The sequence below is a fragment of the Syngnathus typhle genome, linkage group LG9 (assembly GCF_033458585.1).
Source record: "Syngnathus typhle isolate RoL2023-S1 ecotype Sweden linkage group LG9, RoL_Styp_1.0, whole genome shotgun sequence".
NCBI classification, from domain to species: domain Eukaryota; kingdom Metazoa; phylum Chordata; class Actinopteri; order Syngnathiformes; family Syngnathidae; genus Syngnathus; species Syngnathus typhle.
In genome coordinates, this window is record NC_083746.1 from 14,331,817 (window position 1) to 14,347,730 (window position 15,914).

At 47.5% G+C, this 15,914-nt stretch overlaps 2 protein-coding genes across 10 annotated transcripts in view; both read left to right on the forward strand.

Annotated features, from left to right (window-relative positions):
- itgb2 (integrin, beta 2) overlaps window positions 1-546 on the forward strand; it is a 159,069-nt gene extending 158,523 nt beyond the window's left edge. For all 8 annotated transcript variants that reach the window (XM_061287626.1, XM_061287627.1, XM_061287628.1 and 5 more), the window contains one exon: window positions 153-546. In XM_061287626.1, the coding sequence (XP_061143610.1) occupies window positions 153-218 (66 nt within the window). In that variant the 3' untranslated portion in view covers window positions 219-546. The remainder of the gene's footprint in view (window positions 1-152) is intronic.
- A 138-nt stretch (window positions 547-684) lies between these two features.
- Window positions 685-15,914, forward strand: part of LOC133160075 (uncharacterized) — a 34,134-nt gene continuing 18,904 nt past the window's right edge. Inside the window, exons 1-2 of one of the 2 annotated variants that reach the window (XM_061287648.1) lie at window positions 685-7,108; window positions 11,996-15,349. In XM_061287648.1, coding sequence (XP_061143632.1) covers window positions 1,775-3,493 — 1,719 coding nt within the window. In that variant the 5' untranslated portion in view covers window positions 685-1,774 and the 3' untranslated portion in view covers window positions 3,494-7,108; window positions 11,996-15,349. Of the gene's footprint in view, window positions 7,109-11,995; window positions 15,350-15,914 lie in introns of those variants that run through there. The other variant, XM_061287647.1, reaches the window with a different exon arrangement.

Below are 15,914 nucleotides of genomic sequence, written 5' to 3' on the forward strand. Positions count from 1 at the left end.
GTTTGAAGCCTGAAATGTGGCGAAATGTTGAAAGGTTCAAGGGGGCCGAAGACTTTCGCAAGGCACTGTATATAACTTATTGGTGACTGCCCTGTTCTGTAAAGTTTCAACACTTGTGAACCTGGCTTAACATTGTCACTTCTCTGTTTTAGGCGGACAATCCACTCTTTCAGAATGCTACCACTACTGTAACCAATCCAACGTTTACTGGAGAATGAAAATCAGGCACAGTATCCTTAAAGCAACACAAAACGTGTTGCACCAAATGAAACAAAAACCTGCAATTTTTTTTTATTAAATCTAGTGTCTGAACCAATAGGTTCCCCATCTGAAAATCTATTAATTTAAGGAAATGGTATACTATTCTGTTCATTTACAAATGAAATTAAATTGACTTGGTAAATTTGCAATTTGCTATTTTAAACCACATTTGATTACTTTTTAATTACTAAACATAGCTATGTTTACATGATCATTTGTATTTTGTTCAATTAAAAGCATGTCTCTGAATTTACTGCAGATTAAATACAGCCATTTAAACTGTCATCTGTTTGTGACTCCATCCATTTTCGATACCCCTTTTGCTTTGAAATCATACCGACCTCTCACACCTACCAAAAACAATCTCTTACATGCACCCGGAAAGCTGCTCACTCACACAAGATCTTAGAGTGTTCCTCACCCTAACTTCTTTGCAAGAACCACACGAGAGACAGTTTGGCCATTTTACGCTTGCAAGCCATCAGCACCCTGTGTGGTACAGAGGTGCTTGAAAGCAGTCTGACTTACGCCTCTTGCAAGGGAATATTTATTGAGAGAACGCAGGGTGGGGGTGAGAGTGAACAGGTTTCGGGGGTCACCTCTGCAACCTGGTTAATCAGTGCAGAGGGTCTTAGCTCTTTGTTTTACAAGGTTGTATAAACAGAAACTAGTGGAGCATTTTAGATAACTAACTAAGCAAGAATGTTTCCACATCATCTGGAAAGTTTCAACAACTGAATGTGGAAAGGTAAAAGGTTTTAACAAAGTTGATGATTCTAGTCTACATTCCTACATAATCATATGATCACAATAATTTGTCAACTCTAAAAGAAGTCATGCTCACATTCCTCTTATGCTGCGTTCACATCAAAGTTTCTGGCGACGCAATTCAATCATAGTTGACAGAGTTTGTGCGTGCTGGCGCGTGTGGGTGCAGAGTGGTGCGTTTGGGATTGGGACGTGGGGACACGCAACGCAAAAAATTGTCATTTGATTCTCTACGCTTTGCGTCACCCAATCACCTTCGGGAACGTACCACATGACACACTGCATCATATACCGGGGGAATGTGTGGAGAAGGAGAGAACCAAACGGGAGTCGCTGATGGTGCAGGGGTACACTTGCCTGTCGTGTACCGACACGTGAGTTCGATTCCCGCATATGATAGTGTGTGCGTGTGTGTGTGTGTGTGTGTGTGTGTGTGTGTGTGCGTGTGTGTGACCAAAAACGGGAAAGAACCAAATGCAGGAAAAGATGATCTAGAAACTACAACATATCCATGTGTATGTGTGATCAAAAAAAAGGAGAGAACCAAATGCAGGAAAAGATGATCTATGAACTACAACATATCCATGTAACAATACCGGGACAAAGGTACTAAATGGGAGCTGGCTTGGAGAAATGTGAGTGGCTTACTTGGGATTTACTTGGGATGTTTTTACTTTTTTTTCCACCTGTTGACCTTCCGGCACAAATGTTTACATGACAGTATTAGTACAGTATCGGCCACTCAATGTTGAAAACTTTTTTTTTTTGTCATCAGAAGAGTTTTGTTGTAAAAAATGGCAAAGTCTGTGGGACTTTTCCGACACGTGGCGACAGCTTCCTGGACCTGGTCTACTCTTCGCATAAAGGAGCTTTCAAAGCCGCCCCCCTCCCCCACCTTGGACTTTCTGACCGTATCACCGTTATGCTTTTGCCCGCATACAGACAAATGGTGAGGGCATCCAGACCGGTTCGCAAGCGGGTCCGGGTGTGGCCGGAGGGTGCCTCTGATGCGCTTTGTGACTGCTTTGGCACTACTGACCGGGACATGTTTAGGCGGGCTGCCACTTGCGACGATCGGACAGACATTGAGGAGTATACTGACTCTGTTTCCTCCTACATCACAAAGTGCATTGATGATGTGACTCCCTCAAAATCCATCGTCACTCGGGCTAACCGGAAGCCATGGCTGACAGGGGCTGTCTTCAGGCTGCTGAGGGCCAGGAACAAAGCCTTTAGAGCGAGGGATGAGGCTGGCTTGAGGACTGCGAGGGCCGATCTGTCCCGGGGCATCAAGGAAGCAAAGAGGGCGTTCTCTTGCAAAATTACCGCCCACTTCAAGGACAGCAGGGACGCACGGAGCCTTTGGCAGGGCATTCAGACCATCACGGACTACAAGCCCGCGCCGCAGAGCTGTGCAGGAAACGTCCGTCTGCTAAATGATCTTAACCGCTTCTTTGCTCGCTTGGACGCTCAGAACAGCACTTGCCCGCTGAAGGCCACTCCCCCTTCACACGAGCAGCCCCTGTGCCTCTCTGCCGACAGCGTGAGGAGGGCGCTTGCCGCTATAAACATCCGTAAGGCGGCGGGCCCTGACAACATCCCGGGTCGAGCGCTGAAGGACTGCGCTGGAGAGCTGACGGGTGTCTTCACGGACATCTTTAACATTTCCCTGCAGCAGGCCATCGTCCCGTCGTGTTTCAAGGCTGCCACCATCGTACCTGTGCCAAAGAAACCCGCTCCGTCCTGCTTCAATGACTACCGCCCCGTGGCACTTACGCCCATCATCATGAAGTGCTTTGAACGGCTTGTCATGGAGCACATCCGATCCGTTCTCCCCCCCACCATAGACCCCTTCCAGTTTGCGTACCGAGCCAAACGGTCCTCTGAGGATGCCATCTGCTCTGCCCACCACTCGGCCCTCACCCACCTGGAGAGAAGGGACTCGTATGTGAGATTGCTGTTTGTGGACTTCAGTTCTGCCTTCAACACCATTGTGCCGCAACGTCTCATCTGCAAACTTGACAAGCTGGGCCTCAGTACCTACCTCTGCAACTGGCTACTAGACTTCCTCTGTCAGAGGCCACAGGTGGTACGTGTTGGCAACAAAATCTCTGCCAGCATCACGCTGAGCACAGGGGCCCCCCAAAGCTGGGTGCTCAGTCCGCTGCTCTTCACCCTGCTGACGCATGACTGCACTGCAACCTACAGCGACAACCGCATAGTGAAGTTTGCTGACGACACGACTCTGGTGGGTCTCATCACCAAGGGAGACGAGACTCAATACAGGTTGGAGGTTGACCTTCTGACCACGTGGTGCAGGGACAACAACCTCCTGCTGAACGTCGACAAGACCAAGGAGATTGTTGTTGACTTCCGGAAGGGTCACACCCAACACCTGCCGCTGACCATCGACGGTGGTGGAGAGAGTAAGCAGCGCCAGGTTCCTGGGGGTGCACATCAGTGAGGATCTCTCCTGATCCACCACCACCGCATCACTGGCGAAGAAGACCCAGCGCCGCCTGTACTTCCTGCGGAAACTCAGGCGAGCGAGCGCTCCTCCGGCCGTCATGACTACATTTTACCGTGGCACCATTGAGAGCGTCCTCTCCAGCTGTATTGCTGTTTGAGGTGGTAGCTGCGCTGACTACAACATGAAGACCCTGCAGCGCATAGTGAACACGGCTGGTAAGATTATTGGTTCTTCACTCCCCTCCTTGAAGGACATTTACACCTCCCATCTCATCCGCAAGGCGGCCACGATTGTGAGTGATGTGAGTCACCCCGCTCACTCTTTGTTCGATCTTCTGCCCTCTGGGAAGAGGTACAGGAGCCTGCGCTCCCGCACCACCAGACTCACCAACAGCTTCATACTCCAGGCTGTTAGGATCCTGAACTCGCTCCCCCGTTCTGCGTAGCGTCCTGTACTTTTACTGTCTGAACTGTCAGGCTGTTAGGATCCTGAACTCTCTCCCCCTTTCTGCGTAGTGTCCTGTACTTCCGCGCTATGCTTACTGTCTGCTCTATGCACAGTGCACACTTGCTCCGTTTTGCTCCTTTTATTTATTGTGTTATTTATTATTATTTATTCATCACTCTTATTATTTATTGTTTGTGCCTTCATGTTTTTATTTAGTGTCGTTTACTTGTAGGTCTATCGTGTACTATGTCTCGTCACCGTGGGATAGAGGAAACGTAATTTTGGTTTCTTTGTGTGTACAAGTACAAGTCGCACTAGCCATAAAATGCATAATAAAGAAAAAAAGTCCCACTGGAGTACAAGTTGCATTTTTTGGGGAACGTTGACAAAATCCAACACCAAGAACAGACATGAATATGCAACAATGGGCTAAACCAGGGGTGGGCAAACCATTTGACTTGCGGGCCGAATTGGGTTCCAAGTTTTGACTGGGGGGGGCAAAACCAGGAGCAGATGGATGTAGTGTTTGTGTGAAGTATTATAAATGGCATGTAAAGGTTATTGCATCAAAGGTTTTGGCCTTTAGTAGGTAGTAAAGCATGGATATTCGAAAAAAGCTTTTTGAAAACAAATGCATTTATTAACCCCTTCGTGAGTCTTCACCCTATCCTGGTGGAGGGGTTTGCGTGCCCCTATGATCCTAGGAGCCATGTTGTCTGGGGCTTCATGCCCTTAGTAGGGTCACCCATGGCAAAAAGGTCCTAGGTGAGGGGCCAGACAAAGCACGGCTCACACAAGCCCCTTATGACGAAAAACACAAATGGACTTCATTTTCCCTCGCCCGGACTCGGGTCACCGGGGCCTCCCTCTGGGGCCAGGCCTGGAGGTGGGGCTCGAAGGCTTGCTTCTTGTGGCCGGGCCTTCGCCCATGTGGCTCGGCCGCGCATATCCCAAAAAGAAAAATGGGTCCCCTTCCCATGGGCTCACCACCTGTAGGAGAGGCCAAAGGGGTCGGGTGCAAAGTGAGCTGGGCGGCGGCCAAAGGCGGGGAACTTGGCGGTCTGATCCCCGACTGCAGAGACTGGCTCATGGGACATAGAATGTAACCTCTCGGGCTGGAAAGGAGCCCAAGCTGGTGTGTGAGGCAGAAAAGTTCCGACTAGACATAGTCGGACTTGCTTCCACACATAGTTTGGGCTCTGGTACAAGCCCTCTCGAGAGGGGGCTGGACTCTCTTCCACTCTGGAGTTGCCCACGGTGAGAGGTGTCGAGCAGGTGTGAGCATACTTATTGCCCCCTGGCTGGGCGCCTGCACATTGGGGTTCACCCCGGTGAACGAGGGGGTAGCCTCCCTCCCCCTTTGGGTGGGGGGACGGGTCCTGACTGTTGTTTGTGTCTATGCACCAAGCAGCAGCTCAGAGTATCCACGCTTCTTGGGGTCCCTGGAGGAAGTGCTGGAGAGCACTCCTTCTGGGGACTCCATCGTTCTACTGGTTGACTTCAATGCTCACGTAGGCAATGACAGTGAGACCTGGAAGGGCGTGATCGGGAGGAATGCGCCCCCCGATCTGAACCCTCGGTTCTATTATTGGACTTATGTGCTTGACACGGATTTTCTATAATGAACACCATGTTCAAACATAAGGGTGTCCATGTGTGCACTTGGCACCAGGACACCCTAGGTCGCAGTTCGATGATCAACTTTGTAGTCGTGTCATCGGATTTGCGGCCGCATGTTTTGGACACTCGGGCAAAGAGAGGGGCGGAGCTGTCAACTGATCACCACCTGGTGGTGGGTTGGCTCCGATGGTGGGGGAAGATGCCGGTCCGACCTGGCAGACCCAAACGCTCTGTGAGGGTCTGCTGAGAACGTGTGGCAGAATCCCCTGTCAGGAAGAGCTTCAACTCCCACCTCCGGCAGAGCTTTTCCCACGTCCCGGGGAAGGCGGGGGACATTGAGTCCGAGTGGACTATGTTCCGTGCCTCCATTGTTGAGGCAGCCGACCGGAGCTGTGGCCGTAAGGTCATTGGTGCCTGTTGTGGCGGCAATCCCCGAACCCGCTGGTGGACACCGGCGGTAAGGGATGCCGTCAAGCTGAAGAAGGAGTCCTATTGGGCTTTTTTGGCCTGCTGGACTCCGGAGACAGCTGACAGGTACTGGATAGCCAAGCCGAACGCGTCTTCGGCGGTTGGTGAGGCAAAAGCCCGGGCGTGGGAGGAGTTTGGCAAGGCCATGGAGAATGACTTCCGGACAGGTTTTGAGGAAATTCTGGTCCACCATCCGGCGTCTCAGGAGGGAGAAGTGGGGATGGCGTGCTGCTGACCTCGACTTGGGACGTCGTGAGTCTGGGGAGAATACTTCGAAGACCTCCTCAATTCCACCGACACGCCTTCCATTGTGGAAGCAGGGCCTGGAGACTCTGAGGCGGACTCTCCAATCTCTGGGGTCGAAGTCACTGAGGTAGTTAAAAAACTCCTCGGTGGCAAGGCCCCGGGTGGATGAGATCTGCCCGGAGTTCTTAAAGGCTTTGGATGTTGTGGGGCTGTCGGGGACGGTGCCTCTGGATTGGCAGACTGGGGTGGTAGTTCCCCTCTTTAAGAAGGGGAGGGTTTGTTCCAATTACAGGGGAAAAGAACTCCTCAGCCTCCCTGGTAAGGTCTTTTCGGTCGTCCTAATATTTGCCACTATGTGTCAAACCAATTTGAGATGACTTTCGCACAGCATTGTGTTAACACTTAGAGTAAGAGGTTGGTCTGACATTAATGTGTTCAAGTGAAATATTCAAAGGTGAGGACAAATGCTGAGCTTGGTACTGTGTGATTATTATTTTTTCTTTAAATTACAAAACAATGTTCTGTCTCAGCCAACAAATTGTTATAAATTCAATGATGAACTTTGAAATTTGTCCCCAATCCCTTACTTCCGGGTTCTCTGCCGGACGCCCTCTTCCTTCTCAGCCCAGACTCCCAATACTTTTCAGGCTTGGACGATTTTGTTTTCTCTAGCGTGGAACTCATCTCCCTGACTCTAAAGTAAGTTTGAATCTTTTATTACACTGTCGATCTTTTTTTTCACAGCCGGAGTGCCTGGGAGAGCGGAGGCTTCGTGGCCGTTTGTCTGCCGTCGATCATCGGACACAAAGTATGGCTGCGGATCAAGAGGTTTGTGCGGCTTCGTGCACCAACTGCACCCTTCTCTTGGAGAGGTTGTCCCTGCTAGAGGGACGTGTCCGCCAGTTAGACCAGAATTGCGCGATAACTGTAGATGTGGCGGATACAGACGCGGGCTGTAGTCAGCCCGCTAGCCCAGTTAGCATTAGCCCCAAGCGGCTTGCTAATCGCGATGAGCCAGGTAAGACGCATAGCCGTCCAAAGTCATCTCGGTCTACTGGCCCTCGCACTTTGGTCATAGGTGACTCCATTACCCGAAATATTACGCTTAAAAATCCAGCCACGGTAATGTGTATTCCTGGGGGCAGAGCACCCGACATAGAAGATAGTCTTAGGGAGCTGACTCGCAATAGGTCTAGTCAACAGCGTAGTTCCATCAACACTAGCTACTCGGACATAGTGATACACGTCGGCTCCAATGATGTTAGGATGAGGCAATCGGAAATCACAAAGAGAAACATAGCGAGGACTTGTGATCTCGCCAGAAAGATGAGTCGGCATCGAGTATTTGTCTCTGGCCCCCTGCCTGGGAGAGGCACTGATGAGAGGTTTAGTAGATTAGTCTCCCTTAATCGATGGTTCTGTAAGCCTTCACTCTTTCTAGGAATATAGATTACTGTTTGAGCCACACATGACAGGTCACTTTAGAGCAGGCCGGGTCACAGGTGATTAGACCACCTGTCAGGATGGGTTTGGAGTCTGTTAAGATAAAGTTAACTAGCGCTAGGCTAGACTCCCAGCATGCACATAACTCCTTGTGTAGACTAGAGCGTGATAGTTTGAATAGTGCTACAGTACACATAAACGCACTTTCTACTGGGGTAGTAGACAAATCCAATCACTCCACCCCGACCGGTTTTGCTGATGAAACGGTGCCGGTTTCAGATAATTCTACACGTGTAACAAATATTTACTATCAGATTCCCACGGTCGTATCATCCCACCGCGCTAACAAACATTTGAGAGGTGATGTCAGGCCTAGAGAACACAATCTTACTCGCATCTCGTATAAATATCCTTCGATAGATACGCACCCGGATCGACCAATTACACTTAAACTTGGTTTTATGAATATTAGATCGCTTCATACAAAAGCCATTCTCGTTAATGATCTCATCACAGAACATAATCTAAACGTTTTTGGTCTCTGCGAGACCTGGTTAAAACCTAATGAACTGATGCCGCTTAATGAGGCCTCGCCTCCAAATTTTGTGAGCTCGCATGTGGCGCGTCCTCGAAAAAAGGGTGGGGGTGTCGCCCTCATCTCGAATTCCCAGCTTAGTTTTAGGCCTCGTTCGATCAACGTATTTAAAACATTTGAGGTTCTCACTGTTAGGGTGGTGCTCACTCTAACTTATTTTGCAAGAACCACACAAGAGTCAAGCAAGTCATTTTAAACACCTGCAGGCGGAGAGTCCATTCATAGCTGTGCTTACAGCGATGGTCGAATGGAGGTCTGACTCAGGCCTTTTCAGGTGCATATTTATTGAGAGAAACAGAGTGGGGTTGAAAGTGGGGGTGTGGGAACACATAGGATAGGGTGAAGACGCTCCCCTGCTGATCAAAGCATAGCAGGGGGCCTTTTACGACTTTCTGTAAACAAAGCAACTTTGATTGCTTCATACAAAAGCCATTCTCGTTAATGATCTCATCACAGAACATAATCTAAACGTTTTTGGTCTCTGCGAGACCTGGTTAAAACCTAATGAACTGATGCCGCTTAATGAGGCCTCGCCTCCAAATTTTGTGAGCTCGCATGTGGCGCGTCCTCGAAAAAAGGGTGGGGGTGTCGCCCTCATCTCGAATTCCGAGCTTAGTTTTGGGCCTCGTTCGATCAACGTATTTAAAACATTTGAGGTTCTCACTGTTAGGGTGGTGCTCACTCTAACTTATTTTGCAAGAACCACACAAGAGTCAAGCAAGTCATTTTAAACACCTGCAGGCGGAGAGTCCATTCATAGCTGTGCTTACAGCGATGGTCGAATGGAGGTCTGACTAAGGCCTTTTCAGGTGCATATTTATTGAGAGAAACAGAGTGGGGTTGAAAGTGGGGGTGTGGGAACACACAGGATAGGGTGAAGACGCTCCCTGCTGATCAAAGCATAGCAGGGGGCCTTTTACGACTTTCTGTAAACAAAGCAACTTTGATTGCTTCATACAAAAGCCATTCTCGTTAATGATCTCATCACAGAACATAATCTAAACGTTTTCGGTCTCTGCGAGACCTGGTTAAAACCTAATGAACTGATGCCGCTTAATGAGGCCTCGCCTCCAAATTTTGTGAGCTCGCATGTGGCGCGTCCTCGAAAAAAGGGTGGGGGTGTCGCCCTCATCTCGAATTCCGAGCTTAGTTTTGGGCCTCGTTCGATCAACGTATTTAAAACATTTGAGGTTCTCACTGTTAGGGTGGTGCTCACTCTAACTTATTTTGCAAGAACCACACAAGAGTCAAGCAAGTCATTTTAAACACCTGCAGGCGGAGAGTCCATTCATAGCTGTGCTTACAGCGATGGTCGAATGGAGGTCTGACTCAGGCCTTTTCAGGTGCATATTTATTGAGAGAAACAGAGTGGGGTTGAAAGTGGGGGTGTGGGAACACACAGGATAGGGTGAAGACGCTCCCCTGCTGATCAAAGCATAGCAGGGGGGCTTTTACGACTTTCTGTAAACAAAGCAACTTTGATTGCTTCCTCTGCGTCTAGTCAATCAGTTGAAAAGATCTTAGCACTTTGGTCAACTACTTTTGACTAGACGGGACAAGCTAGTTAAATTATTACAGGTTACATTCCAACATAATCAGACGATGAAGATATTCTGCAAACCCTAACATATCCCTCCTGTTTTATCATATGATTATGTCAACCCCGATCAGTCAAACATAAGTAAGAAAATACAATGAAAGCTATAACTTCCAGTGAATATGAGGTTTTCCCTCAATACTCCAGTCCAAAGTATGTGTGTAACTTAAAAACCTGCGGCCAGATTAAATGCAGAAAAGGAGTTACACGGTCCCTCTGTCTTAGGCGACCAGAATGTTATCAATCAAGATAAAAATTGCTCGTGATTGTTCAGCCGTTGGGGGCTTGGCACGCCCACTGGTGGAGGGTGAGCACAATTCTCACCCCCTTCGCAGCTCTGCTCCGTCCGGGGAGAACTTGGAAACATCTGCTGCGTGGTCGTTGTCTTCAATGGCTCAAGGTGAACTACCTGGCCACCAAGGGGGAAGAGGATTATTCTGCCTCTGTATGAACTGGGGCGGGGACTGTCGATGGCTGATCTGGTTCCTTGCAGGAACCCTTCACTGGGACAGATGATACCACGAATCTCCTTTGTTGGCCAGCCGGACGCTATGTGAGATGCGCTCCACCAATTTATAGGGTCCGGTCGACGCAGGCTCCGTCCTCCTCCTTCTTGGGACCTTCAGCCAGAACGTTGGGGTGATCTTGACCTCGGTCTTTGCTTCCGTATCCGCAGTAGTTTGCTGACCAAATTCCGATCTGGATCCGCCACCGAAAGAACAGCAGCACGTCCGGGAAACAGCAAAAAACGGCACCTTTTCTGCAACCTTTGCATTAGTCATTTGAGATGTTTCTTCTGCTCCTTTTATCACTGTTTTGGTTGCCCTGGTTACAGAGGTGTTGCTACACCAAAGGGAGGGAAGATTGTGTCTGTAGCAACGTTGATTAGCTAAGGAATGTAGTGTGGTGTGAATTAGCACTTCATTGTCAGCCCGTGACCCCCGCAGAGTTTGTCCATCTGTTCTTCTCCAGTTGTTGGCCGAGTTGCCCGCGAGTGAGATCAGATAACTTCAATTGCCGCTTTCCTGTGGAACAATGAGTGACTTGTCCTAAACTCTTGAACAAACATTGAGTAAATATGGGATAACTTGTACGCAACCACTTCAAACTGTGTTTAACACTTAATAAAGAAAAACAGTTCTGATCAACAACAATCTATGAACCAAACCTACAGTTAACTAAAATGAATGAAGTTTCTTTCAACCAAATAAGAACATTTCGCCTATGCAAATAAGCTCTGCTCATTGTTCGTGAAGGCCTCTTACAGGAACAAAAACACACAGATAACATAAGGACAGGAAGGATACATATGGCTGACAGGGATCAAAAAACATCCCTGTCACTAAAGAGAAAGAACCTAGATAAAAGGAAAGCCATAAACTTGTAAATGACAAGGCGTTACTTAAATTATTCCAACATTTCCCTCCTGTTTATCACATATTTGCTCAATTTTTACATCACCAAAATCAACCACTTCTCTCGATTTTCAGTTGTCGGATCACAAGTATGCACACAAATATTTCCACCAAAAAGGATAAATGTTGCGACATCATCATTCGGAAACACACAGATCTGGGAAAAAGTCTGTAAACTCAAGTGCAAAAATTGCATCATCATCATCGTTATTGTAAGGGTGGTGCTCACTCTAACTTATTTTGCAAGAACCACACAGGAGTCAAGCAAGTCATTTTAGACACCTGCAGGCGGAGAGTTCACTCGTCGCTGTGCTTACAGCAATGGTCGAATGAAGTCTGACTCAGGCCTCGTCAGGTGCTTATTTATTGAGAGAAACAGAGTGGGGTTGAAAGTGGGGGTGTGGGAACACACAGGTTGGGTGAGGCCGGTCCCCTGCTGATCAAAGCATAGCAGGGGGCCTTTTACGACTTTCTGTAAACAAAGCAACTTTGATTGCTTCCTCTGCGTCTGGTCAATCAGTTGAAAAGATCTTCGCACTTTGGTCAACTACTTTTGTCTAGACAGGACAAGCTAGTTAAATTATTACAGGTTATATTCCAACATAATCATACGATGAAGATATTCTGCAAACCCTAACAGTTATCATCAACATGCTGCCGTTCAGACATTAGGCATACCCGGGCCATCTCGTCGTCCATGGGCGAGATTGCTGTAGTGATAAGAGACCACGGAGACATGGAATACAACAACATCCACACAAGGTGAGTATAGCAGTAATTGAGAACACAAGGGCTTTATACTTCCCAAAAGCAGTCATCCACTTGTTGTGCTCTTTCATCCTCGCGTTGAGGGATTGCAAGCTTGCAATCACCTTCGTCAGGCTCCCATCAGGGGCGGTGTCATTCTGGATGAAGGTGCAGCATTGTTCCCTGAACATTGCGCAGACCCTTCCTTTCCCAGACAACAACATAACAAGAGCATTGCGGTACATATACAATTTTGGTTGACTACATTCTCTAAAAGCAATGTTTTCTTTTCTTTCTTTTTTTTCTTCAACAGATATTATATAGAACACTCTGTCGCACATTTCACAATCAGTAGACGTGGCAGATTTCACACAATCTTTTATCAATGGCAACGGTACAACATAAAGAATTGGTCGTGAACCCATACACATGACATTCATTATTTGTCCTGTCTTTGCAGCTTGTTTTGCCATTAGCAATCAATTGTTTATTTTACCAGTTACTCTTATAGTCACCTAAAACAAACTATCCACATTCATTTTAGAGATAGTGATTCCATCCTTTAACATCTACAGCAGTTGTTGACAAAGTATTATTTCTTTACAACACGTTTTTGCCACTGTTAAGGCATTCAGTGTTTATTTTGAAGCCAATTCAACCCATTTTTAGAATGCATCTATTATGACCAGGCATTATAACCCTGTGGATTGTGTTTAGCACATGTTAAACAAGCTCTACAAAAAAATTTTTATAAACGTTTTTAATATGAATCAAATTCATATGTTTTATAAAACTGACTGAACTGCCCTTCCATCCCCCCTGTTGAGCCAGGTGTCAACGGCATGTGACAACACCATGGCTCAATACAGCTGCCCATTTGTATCGTTTCCTTTCCTTTCTCAACGTAACAATCCAATCCACCAATCGAATAAAAAAAAGAAAAGAAAAATCAACAAAATAACTGCTGGTAAAGTAATATAATAGTTAACTGTTGTAGTTTCTTAACTTTAACTAACTCAATCGCTCTCTTATTCTCAAATTTTAAATTTAGCTTTGAAATGTCGTTATTTCATAATTGTACATCATCCAATTCCAGAAAGCAAGTTCTTTCCATCTCTCAAATTTTGTTTGACCAAGGCTAGGCATTAAAGGAGCGTGGAGCAGTTTCTTCCCATAAACAAATTGCTCGCTTTTTTATTTTTCCCTCCTATCTTAACAAAATCGTTTTTGTTTTGCGGTGCAAATCAGATATAAATAATAATAAATAAATTCTTTAGTGCACCTATATTAGCGAATTTCATCCTTTTAACACATAACACAACACACAGACAACACAAAAACAGCAGAGACAAGCTCACAAACAATACCAACAAACAACGCTGCGCAAACGCCATCCTCTTTTTTGACGTTTTGGTTGTACCTTTTCTCTTTTTTTTTTTTCCTTTCCTCAGTGCCTTTTATCCTTCGTGCAACTATTGTCACACCTTCCCTAGGCATCACCCTGCTTCAATATCACTTGCTACCACGCACTCAGCACACCCCTGGAGTGGGTACGACCCCACTCGGCGCGCAGCCACAGCAAGGGAAGCAAGAGGGGGGACCCGGCATTTCCATACTGATTTATCCCAGCCTGGCCAGTACTGGGACAATCAATGCCGTCGTCCCCCACCCGCGCCAACCCAGCAAACAGCTACCCGCAGAGTCCAGAGCCCCACACCTACATCAGTCTCCCCCCCAATCAAATTACAATATCAATCACCACAGGAGCCGGCTCCTACACCCTTTTCACACCACAATACCACACTCCCCCCTCCACAGTCCAGTCTAAGTGGAGACAATGGAAGGCAGGAAGGCACAGGTGAGACACTGGAGGAGCAAGCTCCAGCAGTCCTCCCACTAACCAATTACAACAAACAACAAAAGCCCAAATCACTTACGTCTGTTTGGGAAGTTCACAACAGCCAAACGTTACAAATGACAAACCACAAGACGCAGGTCTTGGAACCACATCAACGACCGCCAAACGCAAATGCCGGGTCAAGGACTGTTCTTCGTCTGTTCTTTGCAACTCTTGTCAAAAGCAACCTTTATTTTTCTTTCGTTTGTATTTGTTTCTTTTTTCTTCTTTCCTTTCTAGCATCTAACTTACTCAAAATCATTCTTCCTTCAAAGTCGCTCAACTACTTGTCCATAGCAGTCTCCAACAACTTCAACCATTCAACCTGTATTTTCCCTTCAGTCGGGCATTCAGTCATCAATGCTCATTTGCATCTCACACACAGCCTCCAAAAAGGAGTCTTCCTATCACATTGGTCCCAATTCATCCAAGCTCTCCACACAACATTCATATACCATTTCCAAATCAAGGTTCCCGATAGAACAATCCACCAATCCAAAAAAAACTCAACACAAAAAAAACTGCTGGCAAATTAATCAGAATCTTTCCTTTGTTTTCAAATTTAAAGAACTCAACCTCTCAGATTTAAAGTCAAAGTCAAAGTCAGCTTTATTGTCAATCTCTCCACATGTCACAACACACAAAGAGACCGAAATGACGTTTTTCTCTATCCCACGGTGACGAGACACATAACACGATAGACATACATGTACGCGACACAATATAAAAACAAGAAGGCAAAAATTCAAACAATCAATAGTAAGAGTGATGAATAAATAATAAATAAACAGATAACACAATAAATAACGGAGCCAGCAAGCATAGCGCAAAAGTAAAAAACATCATAAACAAAAAGGCACAAACAATAAATAAGAGTAATAATAAATAATAAGAGCCAGTGTGCATTCAGACAGTTCAGACAGTAAAAGTACAGGACGCTACGCAGAACGGGGGAGCGAGTTCAGGATCCTAACAGCCTGGAGTATGAAGCTGTTTGAGAGTCTGGAGGTGCGGGAGCGCAGGCTTCTGTACCTCTTCCCAGAGGGCAGAAGCTCGAACAAAGAGTGAGCGGGGTGACTCGCATCACTCACAATCGTGGTCGCCTTGCGGGTGAGATGGGAGGTGTAAATGTCCTTCAAGGAGGGGAGCGAAGCACCAGCAATCTTACCAGCAGTGTTCACTATGCGCTGCAGGGCCTTCAAGTTGTAGTCAGTGCAGCCGCCACCCCAAACAGCAATACAGCTGGAGAGGACGCTCTCAATGGTGCCGCGGTAAAATGCAGTCATGACGGCCGGAGGAGCGCTCGCTCGCCTGAGTTTCCGCAGGAAGTACAGGCGGCGCTGGGCTTTCTTTGCCAGTGATGCGGTGTTGGTGGACCAGGAGAGATCCTCACTGATGTGCACCCCCAGGAACTTGGCGCTGCTCACCCGCTCCACCACAGCACCGTCGATGGTCAGCGGCAGGTGTTGGGTGTGACCCTTCCGGAAGTCCACAACAATCTCCTTGGTCTTGTCGACGTTCAGCAGGAGGTTGTTGTCCCTGCACCACGTGGTCAGAAGGTCAACCTCCAGCCTGTATTGAGTCTCGTCTCCCTTGGTGATGAGACCCACCAGAGTCCTGTCGTCAGCAAACTTCACGATACGGTTGTCGCTGTAGGTTGCAGTGCAGTCATGCGTCAGGAGGGTGAAGAGCAGCGGACTGAGCACGCAGCCTTGGGGGGCCCCCGTGCTCAGCGTGATGCTGGCGGAGATTTTGTCGCCAACACGTACTACCTGTGGCCTCTGACAGAGGAAGTCCAGTAGCCAGTTGCAGAGGTAGGTACTGAGGCCCAGCGCGTCAAGTTTGCTGATGAGGCGTTGTGGCACAATGGTGTTGAAGGCAGAACTGAAGTCCACAAACAGCAATGTCACATACGAGTCCCTCCTCTCCAGGTGGGTGAG